Source organism: Phaseolus vulgaris, chromosome 1 (genome assembly GCF_000499845.2).
Source record: "Phaseolus vulgaris cultivar G19833 chromosome 1, P. vulgaris v2.0, whole genome shotgun sequence".
Taxonomy (NCBI): domain Eukaryota; kingdom Viridiplantae; phylum Streptophyta; class Magnoliopsida; order Fabales; family Fabaceae; genus Phaseolus; species Phaseolus vulgaris.
In genome coordinates, this window is record NC_023759.2 from 22,636,360 (window position 1) to 22,649,515 (window position 13,156).

The window sequence follows — 13,156 nt, forward strand, 5'->3', positions numbered from 1 at the left end:
CTTTAGTATCTCAGCATAATGATCGTACTCGCGCTCACAAGCCGGGCAAAGGGCGTCACAAGTGTGACCATTGTGGCAAACTTGGCCACAAAATTGACAGATGTTATGCCTTACATGGTCGTCCTCCTAGATCTGTTGCGGTTGCTCAAATTACCCCTGTGCAACCTTCTACCATGGACCATACTTCAATTGATACCCCAAGCCAGCCTGCTATTTTCAATGAATTTCTTAAATGGTATGAGGATCGTCAGAACCCTAGTTCCACGGCTTCTGTTGCACATTCAGGTACATCTTTTGTTGGCCTCACTCACTCCACTTCCCATGGCCCTTGGGTTCTAGATTCAGGTGCCACTGATCACATTACTGGTAATAAATCTTTTTTCTCTTCCCTATCTACTACGGGTTATTTACCTTCAGTTACCATGGCCAATGGATATAAGGTACCATCACATGGTGTTGGTACTATTAATCTTTTTTCATCTTTATCTATTGATAATGTTCTTTATGTCCCTGGGTCTCCATTTAACTTATTATCCATTAGTCGTCTCACTCGTTCCCTTGACTGTGTTATTTCTTTTACCAAAGATTCTGTTACTTTACAGGACCGGAGTTCGGGACGGATGATTGGCACCGGATGTGAGTCTCATGGACTTTATCAACTACAGATCTCTGCACATGTTGGCGCAATTATGGATTCTCCATCTCTCATTCATGCTCGGTTGGGTCATCCTAGTCTTGCCAAGATGCAACAGCTTGTTCCATGTTTGTCTAATGTGTCTACTTTATCGTGTGAGTCGTGTCAGTTAGGGAAACACATTCGTAGTTCTTTTCCTCGTAGTGTCTCACAACGTGCTTCATCTCCTTTTGCCTTAGTTCACTCTGACATTTGGGGACCAAGTCGTATTAAGTCTAATTTAGGATTTCAGTATTTTGTTACTTTTATTGATGATTATTCAAGATGTACTTGGGTATTTTTAATGAAAAACCGTTCTGAGTTGTTTTCTATATTTCAAATATTTTACAATGAAATTAAAAATCAATTTGGAATTTCCATCCGAATTTTGCGCAGTGATAATGGACGTGAGTATCTTTCTCATTCTTTTAAAAATTTTATGGCTTCTCATGGTATTCTTCATCAAACTTCATGTGCTTATACACCTCAACAAAATGGGGTAGCTGAGCGCAAGAATAGACATCTTGTTGAAACAACTCGTACTATTTTAATCCATGGTGATGTTCCTCAGCGTTTTTGGGGTGATGCCGTTCTTAGTGCATGTTATCTCATTAATCGCATGCCATCTTCAGTTTTAGATAACAAAATTCCTCATTCTATTTTATTTCCACATGACCCTCTCCACTCTTTACCTCCCAAAGTTTTTGGGTCCACATGTTTTGTTCATAATTTTAGTCCTGGTCTTGATAAATTATCTCCTAAGTCACACAAATGTGTCTTTTTAGGGTTCACTAGATCACAAAAAGGATATAAATGTTTCTCACCGTCTTTAAACCGTTATTTTATTTCAGCAGATGTCACCTTCAGTGAATCTTCCCTTTACTTTAAGTCTTGTCCTTCTCCTTCAATTTCTTCATCTAATCAAGTTAATATTCCTCTTGTTGTGCCTAGTGCACCTAACAATTCACCACCGCCGCCAACTCTTCAGGTGTATAGTCGTCGTCAACCGTCTCATCGTCCATCAGCAGACTCTATTCTGGTGCCAACACCTCATCCCCCTCCGGCTCCTATAGTTGAACCTCCGACTGTTGAACCTGATCTTCCTATTGCTATTCGTAAAGGTATACGTTCTACTCGTAATCCCTCTCCACATTATACTGCTTTGAGTTACCATAGACTATCTCAACCCTTTTATACCTGCCTTTCGTCTATTTCTTCTGTATCCATTCCAAAATCTGTAGGTGATGCCTTAGCCCATCCTGGTTGGCGTCAGGCCATGCTTGATGAAATGAATGCGCTTCAGAATAATGGAACTTGGGAACTTGTTCCTTTACCATCTAGGAAATCTGTTGTTGGTTGCAGGTGGATTTTTGCTATCAAAGTTGGTCCTGATGGTACTATTGATCGTCTCAAAGCTCGTCTTGTGGCTAAGGGTTATACCCAAATTTTTGGTTTAGACTATGGTGATACTTTTTCTCCAGTAGCAAAGATGGCCTCTGTTCGCTTATTCATAGCTATGGCTGCTCTTCAACAATGGCCTCTTTATCAACTGGATGTTAAAAATGCTTTTCTTAATGGGGATTTGCAGGAAGAAATTTATATGGAGCAACCTCCCGGTTTTGTTGCTCAGGGGGAGTCTTCTGGATTGGTATGTCGTCTTCGCAAATCCTTATATGGCCTCAAGCAGTCTCCTAGGGCTTGGTTTGGAAAATTTAGCAATGTTGTTCAACAATTTGGTATGACTCGCAGTGAAGGCGATCATTCAGTTTTTTATCGTCACTCGAGTGCTGGGTGTATCTATCTTGTAGTATATGTTGATGACATTGTTCTTACCGGCAGTGATCACCATGGCATCTCACAAGTAAAACAACACCTTTGTCAACACTTTCAGACCAAAGATCTTGGCAAACTCAGATATTTCTTGGGGATTGAGGTAGCACAATCCAATACTGGTATTGTTATCTCTCAAAGAAAGTACGCATTAGATATTTTGGAGGAAATTGGGTTAATGAATTCGAAATCTGTTGATACTCCCATGGATCCCAACGTCAAGCTTCTACCCAATCAGGGGGAGCCTCTTTCAGATCCTGAGAAGTACAGGAGATTAGTTGGAAGATTGAACTATCTCACTGTTACTCGTCCTGATATTTCCTTTGCAGTCAGTGTGGTGAGTCAATTTCTTAATTCTCCATGTGAAGATCATTGGAATGCAGTCATTCGTATAGTGAAGTACATTAAAGGCTCTCCTGGAAAAGGTTTGTTATATGGTCATAATAACCATACCAAAGTCGTTTGTTATTCAGATGCTGATTGGGCAGGATCTCCATCTGATAGAAGGTCAACTTCTGGTTATTGTGTCTCCATTGGTGATAACTTGATCTCTTGGAAGAGCAAGAAACAAAGTGTTGTGGCAAGATCTAGTGCAGAAGCAGAATATAGAGCTATGGCCTCGGCTACTTGTGAGCTTATTTGGCTTAAACAGTTACTTAAAGAATTGCAATTTGGAGAGGTTACTCAAATGACACTGATATGTGATAATCAGGCTGCTCTTCATATTAGCTCAAATCCAGTTTTTCATGAAAGGACAAAACATATTGAGATTGATTGTCATTTCATTCGAGAAAAGATTATATCAGGAGATATCAAGACTGAGTTTGTTAATTCAAATAATCAATTAGCAGATATTTTTACTAAACCCTTACGAGGACCTAGGATTGATTACATTTGTAACAAGCTGGGTACATATGATCTATATGCACCAGCTTGAGGGGGAGTGTTAGATATTATTAGATATAATTAGATATTATTTGATATTATGAGATATTATAGATATTGTTAGATATCTCATATTTATGTAATGGGCTTAGCCCATATGTTTCTTTTTCCTATATAAACATAACCCTATGTGTTCAATATACACAAGGGATTTACCCTATTCTTTCTTTTCCTTTAATAGAAATGAACAGAACAAATCAAGCTAGAAAAGAGAAGAGCCGAACATAAAGTGAAAAGGAAGCAAAAAACCGAATAGAATGAAGCTAAGACATGTTTAATAGTTCGTATAAGCATGGAAATGAAAAGGAAAAGATGAAGAAGAGATGAACTTATGAGGATGGAGAGCTTGGTTAATGGTCACGCCACTTGAAGTGTGAAGGTTCCAAGATAAGTGAGCAAATGTCGCCACTTGAGAGAACCAACACACTCAAGATAAGACAAGGTAGAGGAGAAGACAAAGTTCTCACACAATTCTCTCTCAAATTGAGTAGAGTTTCTCTATAGCCAAATTCCAATATGAATTGTGAAGGACCTAAGCCCTCCTTTTATAGGAGCAAGGGCCGGTCATATACAAAGCTTATTCTAGAAGCTACCTAAACTACTCCTACAAACACGCCCCCTACTAAGCTCACACCCCCAAGCTTCTATAATTTCCTAAACTAAAGCCTAGAGATGCTTTTACAAAAGAGGTGTCTAATGTTTCCCTCTAAGAACCTTTTATTACACAAGAAACTATAAAAAGAGAAAACAACCTTCCACTATTTCCTAAAGCCTTGAACTTGCTCCTTGTAAGCCTATGAGGTGGGCTAATGACTCCTTGAGCGTCTATCACTTGAGCCTCTACCTCTTCTTGTCCTTGATTATTGGCTTCCATTTCGTCTTGATCTTGATCTCCATCAAGTCTGGAGGACTTAACTCTGCAAGTTCGGGGGACCTGCGAGTTCTTTTCAAAGCTGGGGGCGGTGTTCGACACCGCTGAGCTAATCAAATTCGAGTTCCAACCCGTGTCCCTCAAAAAGCGTATTGGTACCCCCTATTTTCCTTGCTTTCATTTATCATGTGTGTACTTATCTTTACTTGTGTGTTTACTGATGATATGCCTCTTGTGTAGAGATGGTTCTTAACAAGGAAAAGAAGAAGAAATTGGCTGATTTGGTTGCCAAGCGCAGGGCTGCTGCTGGCGTGGGTAATTTAACCCCTGCAAACCCTCCCCCCTGCTACCTCTGCTCCCAACTCATCTAAACCAACCCCCGTTGATAAACAGAAGGGGGTGGTAGTGGAGACTGGCTCAGAGGATGAAGACACCTGCGTGGGCCTCGTCTTCAATAGACAAAGGGTGGATGATGTCGTGGCGCCTTCACACTCTGCTTCTAACGGCCACGCTCCATCCTTTAGGGACAACCCCCCAACGCCTCCTCTCCTCGTGACCTTATCATACATGAAGATGGGGGGAGAACGCTCCTGAAGGTGGCTAAGTTCCTGTTGTCGCCGATCTTCTGTCATCCTCTAACAAGCTCTTAGGTGCTTCCATAATAAGGAGGTGGTGGATAGCCTGAGTGAGGACCTCCTCTAGGACCGCGTGGCTCAATGCTTCGGGGAGTTCCTTATCGCGTCCAACCTCGCTCTGAGTAAGGCACGAGACTCTCAGGCTGAGACAGCGAAACTGAGGGAAGAACTAGCCCTCTAGGCCAAGACCTTCTCCAAGCGCGAAACGACCATGTATCAAGAACTTGCGAGCCTTCGTCAATCCGAGAAGGAGGTCAAAAGGCTTCTTTTTGAGAAGTCTAAGGAAGCCCTACAATCTGAGGCGAAGATCTTACCTCTCCGCAACGAGGTGGTCGGCTTGAAGGAGAAGGTCGAGGAGGCACAGGCCAAGATGGTCAAGCTGGAGGAGAGAGCCACTCAGCGCGAGGTCTAACTGGACCAGGTGGAGGGGGAGCTTGGCTAGAAGATTGAACTCTTCAAGCAAACAGAAGAAGAGCTCACCAACGACGTCGCCGACGCTTATGGCGCGGGGTTTCAAGATGCCATGGTTCAGGTTGCCTGCGTGCATTCTAAGATGGATCTTTCCCCATTCGAGGAAGAGAAAAGATAGAGAAACGGTGATGACAGAAAACCAAAAAATCAAATTGGAAGTAACTTTTTTGTAAAATATGAGGAAATGAGAATATAGTTTAGTTAATGCTTGTATGATTTTATTTAAATCCATAAAATTGTTACCGAAAAGCATCTTATGAGGACTTTCATCATTTACCCTATGTCTCCTCTTGTCGAGTCCTTCTTATCCCTCTAGTCACATGTTTTAATCATAATTTCAAAAGACAAATTAGTGTTTTGTTCTTGCCGGTTGACTTGCTTGTCGGTTGACTTGAACGACAGTCACTGGCCTGCCTATCTCCGCCTGAGAATCAAACCTCCTTAGTTGAAAAACCTCTCACCTGCAAAGACAAAGGGCGCCTTGATGGCCGTTTGCACTCCGATGCTCAAGTCAGTATTAAGGCAAAGAAACAGTAAGTGTATCAAGTAGTTTTAGTCTTAGAAACTGTGTACCTTGCTAGGGTCCTTAGTGCCCTTTATATAGGTTGAAACTAGGGTTTACCCTGGTTCTGTTACCCGTATCTAGGGTTCCTTGGAGAATGTCCCTGCGCCGCTATCACACAATTTTAGTGTAATCTAGCACATAGGACTTCTTTTTACTGGAGTGCAACAACTAACAAAATGGTCGTCAGGGTACCAACTCATGCACCAACATTGCGAGGCCATTTGTTTTATGGGTGCCCTAAGTGTTCACGTGCCATGCATGCAACTTCCTTGAAATCCCTAACCCTAACGAACCTTAGCGCCTCCAAGGACTATTCACTCGTGCCGCGCCTGAATGCGTTATGCACACCACCTGCATGGATCTCTCGTGTTTTAGGGCTTCTTCCCATCTCTGATGTTTTAACTGGTAACTAGTATAATTCTGGGGCCCACCTTACGTGGCCAATCATAACTGCTCAGACCACCAATGTCCGATCTCTCCCTCCCTCTGTTGGCGATGTCCAATGTTGATTCCTAACGTCGATGTTCGAGTACTGGTCGGTACATGTTTCACAAATTGAAATGCACATAAAGAGAATTACTGATTATTGTGATGGTGCGCGCAACTCCTTTTGTTGAGTCTTTTTCCTCCCTTTACTCACAAACTTCAATTACAATTTCATAAACACAAAGGTCAAAACATAGAATGAGATGTGAGAATGAAAGTATGATTTTACATGAAGGAGGAAAGGAAAGATAAAAGAGAGTGAGAAGTAGGGTAAAAAAGAATGTAAGAAGTAGAGTAGGGTAAAAAAAGGATGTGGGAAGTAGGGTAAAAAAAGAATGTGGGGAGAGGGAGTAGGTACGTGAATCAATTTTAAAATTGCTACTGTTCCGTCCGGTTGACCTGGGACGTCTTCGTGCGCAACCTCAACCGTCAGCTAGAGACTCCTTCCCACTGGTTACCTGTGGAGTCCTGCAAAAGAGGACAAAGGGGCGCCCTAGCGGCCGTTTGCACTCCGACGCTCAAGTCAGCTGTGCACCTCCGTATCGGAGCACCGTGAAAGGTACTCTGAAGGTGGTTAAATGAACTGTGTCCAGTATATATTTTCTCGTTCTGGCAAAGATCTTTCCCTAGTCCCTTGTGCGTAACCTCAAGGCTCGAGCAAGCAACTAGAGAGTTTCTGGAAAATTTGCCAAAAGTTCGAACCCCGTTCCCAACATTCGAGGCGCTATTTAAACTACTCCCGCATTTAAAGCGCCTTAAAGCGCATTTAATTATAAAACGCTCAGCGCATTTAAGACGTTCGAAACGCTTGGGAGCATTTATAGTACCTTAAACGCTCGAAACAGAAACTGTTTTAAATAACCTTAATTACCTTGTACCTGACAAAATGACGTTTCTATTCTGACTTGGCTGCTGTACACGTGGAGGGCCTCACAGCACCGTCACCCTTTCTGAGGGTATTTCCTCGTGTGAGTCCCCCTACCTGGGAGTGCAACTGCGCAAGGGGTGACTTTTTGGGTGCCAACTCATGCCCCCAAGCCTCTAGTCACTCACTGTGAGAGCGTATCTACCTTCCCCTCGTACCCTGTACCTGGCTGCCCCCGGGCGTGACCCCTCTCCTGGGTCGTATCTATCCCAAGGGCGTCTCTGGGCGGCAGGGGCACTTCACGAGTCAGGTTGCTCTATACTGGCGCTATTTCTATGGCCTTGAAGCCACCTTTCTCTTCTCTTTAACACTGTCCCCTGGTTATCAGGGTTTGAGGCCTTCCCACGGCGTCACCCCCTCCATGGTCTTTCCTACCCATGGGCATCGGGGAGCAACGCTGTGGTTGCCTTGCTCTTGTGTCATTTTACCTCGGCGACGCTCCACCTTGGCGACGCCTTCTAGGCGACGACTTATCTTGGTGACGCCTTATCTTGGCGACGCTCCCTCTGGGCGACGCTTCCTCTAGGCGATGCTTCCTCTAGGCGATGCCTGCACTTGACGTCACCCCCACTTGGGCGACGCCTTACGTTGACTTTGACTTTGACTTTGTCAACGCCCGGGTACGGGACGGTACAACTACAATAGTGGAGAGTAATTAGGAAATAAAAAAAATAATTCTTTCAAAATTCAAACAAAAGAGTAAGGATATCAACAATGAAATATATTTTTTGGAGTTAAAGTAAATGTCCATTAACCATCGTTTCAATTCAAAGTTTTACTTGACTCATTCTTTTCAAATGAACACAACAAATATATTTAATTTTTTATTTAATAGAAAAAAAGATCAATTAAAAAAATAAAATAATATATCAATATCTCCACTCTCCTATTAAAACGGTCCACATCTAACAATAAATATTAACAAATATATTTAATTAGAATACAAACTGTAAAAAAATAATATTAAAGTAAAATAAAATGGACGGACGTCGGAACCGAAGATTGTTCTAGATATTTGATTTGATATCTGAAGTGTTTTCTCCAAAATGAACACAACTCAACCACCACCGTCTGATTAAGCCACACCCCACCAAATCCAACGGTTGTTTCCTTCCCACCATATTTTTCAATTCTTAAGCGTTCGTGCATTCGCCACTCACTTGCTCCTTATCTCTCTGTTTCTCTCTCTCCCTCTCGTAATGGCCACTGTTTTCAGAACCCCCACTTTCCGGCCAACGCCTCCGCCGCCCACCGCCAAGTCGCCGAAACCCTCGCGCATCGCCGTTGCCTCGTTGAGCACTACCTGCTGGAGAAAACCCTCGCTCCTCTACTCCCTGCGGTTCCCTACTGTTCCCTCTCTGCGGTTCGTCAGGTTCGTTCCCTTCGCTTTCGACGGCGACACCGAGGCCCCACAGGTTCAGGAACCGGAGGTTCAGGTTTTGGTGAGGCTCTCCCTCTCTATCGCTAACGCTTTTGTCTTTTGTTCTTTGTTTATTAGCTTTGGAATTGGAACCAATTTTGAATTCTGGGTTTTATATTTGTTTGGAATTTTAGCATTTTCTGGTGCGGTACAAGAAGAAATTTGTTGAAATGATTATAGATATTGTGCTATAAAATCAATTAGCTGTGACATGTGAGAGTGTGAGGGGTGTGTTAAGATTCTACGTAAATTAGACACAATGGCCAATGCGCTCGTTATAATGACTTGTGTTGTACGATTATTCCCTCTTCAAATGTCTTTTGGAGTTGAGTTAGACCCAGTTCGTTTTCAATTCTAATATCAATCACCCAAATGTATATTTCAGTATGGTCTTGCGGCAAACTTTTTAAGTATGTCCACATGAGGTTTGCGATAAGGATTTAACTTAGATAAAATTCCGTAATGCGTTTTGTGTCACTTCCTAATCAGAATTGGTGTTTTATCTTTGAAGATTTGCGTATTTAAGCTTTGCATTCGAAAATTATGCAAATTACGGAGGTCAGACTCCAATTCTAATTAGAGGACGAGGACAAATAAAACCTAAGGAACTGTTTATAAGTTTGTTTTTGTCCCCCCCTACGATAATGCTTTGGGAGGTTGTCCAAAGATTGAATATAGGGTGTTAAGTATTAATGCTGCTAATTAATGTTTGAGGGTATGATGTAGTTTTTCTGTAAGCAATGCTGCACAGCTGGAATCTAGATAGGGTTTAGTGGGTTATGTCTGCCAAGGAGTATGGAAGGATTGAGTAAAATAAAAATCAAGTGCAGACAGTGGCTGGTTCTTCTGGTGCAGTAGACGAAGAAAGAAGAAGACTCTTGATGATATTGATCTAGTATTTAGGGAAAAGGATCTTGCATACAAAGGGTGAGGTTTGGCAGTTATAGTTCAAGGTGGGGACTTTTCAGACTTCGTGACATTCCTACCTGATCACTTGAAAATTCTAAAATATGATTATTAAACCTTTGTTGTCTAACTCTATACTCTTGAGTTTACGATTCTAGATAGAGACAATGGATTAACTTGGTACCAAACGCCTTTTTGGACAAACTTAGATAATCTCGTTAAACTTGTGTGAATTGGCACAAACTCTAATTAGAAACCTTAGAATGATTGGGTTTTTTCTCCTGCTTTTTACGCTTTGGCAATAGTGTTTTACTAGGGTTTGAATGATTTGGAGAAATTAACTCTTTCGAAATGTTTTCACTTTATGAACTTGTGTTTTTATGAATAAACTTTATTATAGAGTGCAGGTAATATGTTTTTAATAATTTTTATAGGTTTAATTGCTCAATTATTGGTCCCCAAATCTTTTGAAAATTTCAAGTAGGTCCCTTTAACTAAGGAAGTTTCAAATTGGGTCTTGATCATGTAAATCTTTTTGAGTCCTTAAGGTTGGTTTATCTTTTGCCCCACGATTTCTTCTTTATTGGTGGCTTGAAATGGGTAGAAAGTGACAATCTATGGCAGTTTTTGAAGGCCAAAAGTTGACAATCATAAATTGGCATTTTTGGTGGTTTCATCCTGCCAATAAGGAGGGAATAAGGAATATTCCGTGGAAGATAATGGTTAAACGGATTACTAACCCTAGGGACTTGATTAAAAAAAATACATGATTAAGGACCAAGTTGACCAACTCGTAGTTAGGGATCAGCTCAGTAATTAAAGCCTTGTTATAATATGGAATCTCCATGAGTTTACGTAAACTCATTAGTTTGACAACATCTTGTATTAAACTGCAGTGTCCTAGGCAGGCATAATTTACAAGAAAACAACCCTCTTACTGTAATATTGGATTTTTTTGCTACCTCAAGCACATTAGGTAAGTCAGTAGAACACGTAATCAACACCATATAACCCAAAATAGAACCAACATATATCACCTACAAAAATTAAATAAAATATCTTGAAATAAAAGAGATTACTCCGTTATAATCATTTTCGTTTCTATTGCTTGTTTGTCAACTATTTTACGATTCCTACTGCTTGTTTGTCAACTATTTTACGATTCCTCCTTGAGTTTAATTGAACTATCTAGTTTGACAACCTTGTAGGCAGGTGTTATGATATTTAGCATGTATCCAATTTTCCATCACTACACTACACGAATTACTCTTCATTATGGAGTCTGAATTTATCATTACAAGATTTTTGGCTCCACACTTTTTGGCTCACATGCAATTTTAGACTTTTCTGAGTATGATTTCACGCTTTAGGAATACACGTCATTTTGACATTTTGTAATTTGACTAACTTAATAAAGGAAATAGTGGGGGTTCTCATCTCATGTACTAATGTAACAGGATCCTTTAGATGGTGCTGTTGACGTAAAGGACAATGCAAGTGACAATGAGGGTAGCGATGCTGATGAAGCATCTGCTTCACCTTTCGTATTGTTACTTCAATCATACAAAGAAGCATTGGCTAGTAATGATGAAGTCAAAATCACTGAGCTAGAATCATCATTAAAATCCATTGAAGACGAGCAAAAAGATCTTGAAGGTAAAATAGCGGCTTTATCTGAAGAATTGTCAATAGAAAAGGTTCGGATTCTAAGGATTAGTGCAGACTTTGACAATTTTCGGAAGAGGACAGAGAGAGATCGCCTTTCACTGGTCACAAATGCTCAGGGTGAAGTTGTGGAAAGTTTATTGCCTGTATTGGATAATTTTGAGAGAGCAAAAACCCAGATTAAGGTGGAGACAGAGGGAGAGGAGAAAGTAAACAACAGCTATCAGAGCATATATAAGCAATTCAATGAAATTCTAACTTCACTTGGAGTTGAACCAGTGGAGACAATTGGAACACCCTTTGATCCATTGGTAAGCTAATCTGCATTCAGCAATTTCAATGTGTAGACTTGTAGTTAAATTCAAGTTTATCTAATTTTCAAGAAAAATAATCTTATCATTATAGAGGGGATAACGTTTTATGTAAAAATGAAACTGATAAATTTAAATTTTCTATTATAAAGGCTAGAATGCACCAAACTTTTATAATTGTCAATTTTTGTTAGTTGCACTATGCCCTTAATTTTTGTTCAACTTCTGTAATATAATGTATATTGTATTTGGATTATTACCATATATATCTTAGATTTTTTGTCTCTTCCCTGAAAAATATCTTATTTTTGTTTAAGAAAATATGTTTTGTATGGTTACAGTCTTCCATTACATTTTTTATGGCATAATGCTGTCATCTATGATTGATGCAGGCACGCAAACCTGTTGGCTCGAAATTCAATCATGTCCTTGATGAACTTTTTCAAACACTTCATCAAGCTTGTTCAGGTTTCCTGAAGACCTTGACACGCTTTTAACCCAAAGCAATTCTTGATTGTTTCGAGCCAACTTGGTGAGTGTAAAACTGCATCACAAAAAGTATCAAGGGAAAGAAGGTTTTAGCGAAATGTGTTGAGAATCTCATCTCAAACTCAAGATATAATGTTAGTAAATAGAGAATTACTTCCCGCTGGTTGGTTGTAAGATACTTTGATTCAAACATTTTGCGTCAGCTACGGCCTTGAATAAAACACTAGGACACATGGTTCTGTTATCTAGAAATTTTATTTTGTTGTTTCTGAAGTATTGGACTTCCGGGTCATAAGAACAAGTTTTTCTGATAAATTATATTTTCGTTTTACTTGTAAAAGCTCCATGAAGCGATTATGCGTGAGGATTCTGCTGAATTTGAGGATGGGATCATAATTCAAGAATTCAGAAAGGGTTTTAAACTTGGTGACCGTCTCTTGCGTCCATCAATGGTGAAGGTATCAGCTGGTCCTGGACCTGCAAAGCCTGAACAAGAAGCACCGCAAGAAGATAAAGTTAACACTGAAATCTCGGAGGACAGTAAAGAGATCGAGGGTGGGACAGAAGCAGATTCTGCTTGAGAGGTCAAAACTTTTGCCTGATTTCAGTTTTGAAATAGTAGATCAATTTTAATCTCCAGGAACATTATGTTGGCTGTAAGAGTTGCCCCAGAAAGTATTCCACTCAAGTTTCCCTTGAAAGAAAGTTAGTATTGTGAGATTTTGAATTATATTTTGAATTTTTATGTCTTTACATGTCTTTCGTAGAGATGACTAAATTTTCAGAAGTAACATTTTCCTGAAAGGAAAATTAAGTTGCAAATGTTGAAGTGCAGGAATCAGATTATTAATTCTTTGGTTTGGCAATGCAATGCAGCAATTATTTTGGTTCTTTTACAGCCTCAATAAACAAAGTCTTAGATAATGCATGAACTTAAAAAAATAAGTGTTGAAGGGAAGATATT

The 13,156-nt window shown here is 40.3% G+C and overlaps 1 protein-coding gene across 2 annotated transcripts; it reads left to right on the forward strand.

Moving 5' to 3' along the window:
• Window positions 1–8,405: 8,405 nt before the first annotated feature.
• On the forward strand, window positions 8,406–13,083 carry LOC137813794 (uncharacterized). Of its 2 annotated transcripts, XM_068616226.1 has the most exons (4): window positions 8,455–8,843; window positions 11,185–11,703; window positions 12,096–12,235; window positions 12,534–13,083. In XM_068616226.1, the coding sequence occupies exons 1-3, from the start codon at window positions 8,601–8,603 to the stop codon at window positions 12,198–12,200; spliced, it is 867 nt and encodes a 288-aa protein (XP_068472327.1). In that variant the 5' UTR covers window positions 8,455–8,600; the 3' UTR covers window positions 12,201–12,235; window positions 12,534–13,083. The 2 variants fall into 2 exon arrangements, with proteins under 2 accessions (XP_068472325.1, XP_068472327.1); XM_068616224.1 differs by lacking the exon at window positions 12,096–12,235 and having other exon boundaries at window positions 8,406–8,843.
• Window positions 13,084–13,156: the final 73 nt, after the last annotated feature.

Bases quoted from the DNA above. Each gene is read 5' to 3' on its own strand.
- LOC137813794 (XM_068616224.1), top strand. From the start codon at position 8,601: ATGGCCACTGTTTTCAGAACCCCCACTTTCCGGCCAACGCCTCCGCCG. The intron at 8,844-11,184 runs GTGAGGCTCTCC...CTAATGTAACAG, and splicing joins AACCGGAGGTTCAGGTTTTG to GATCCTTTAGATGGTGCTGT. The intron at 11,704-12,533 runs GTAAGCTAATCT...TACTTGTAAAAG, and splicing joins GAACACCCTTTGATCCATTG to CTCCATGAAGCGATTATGCG.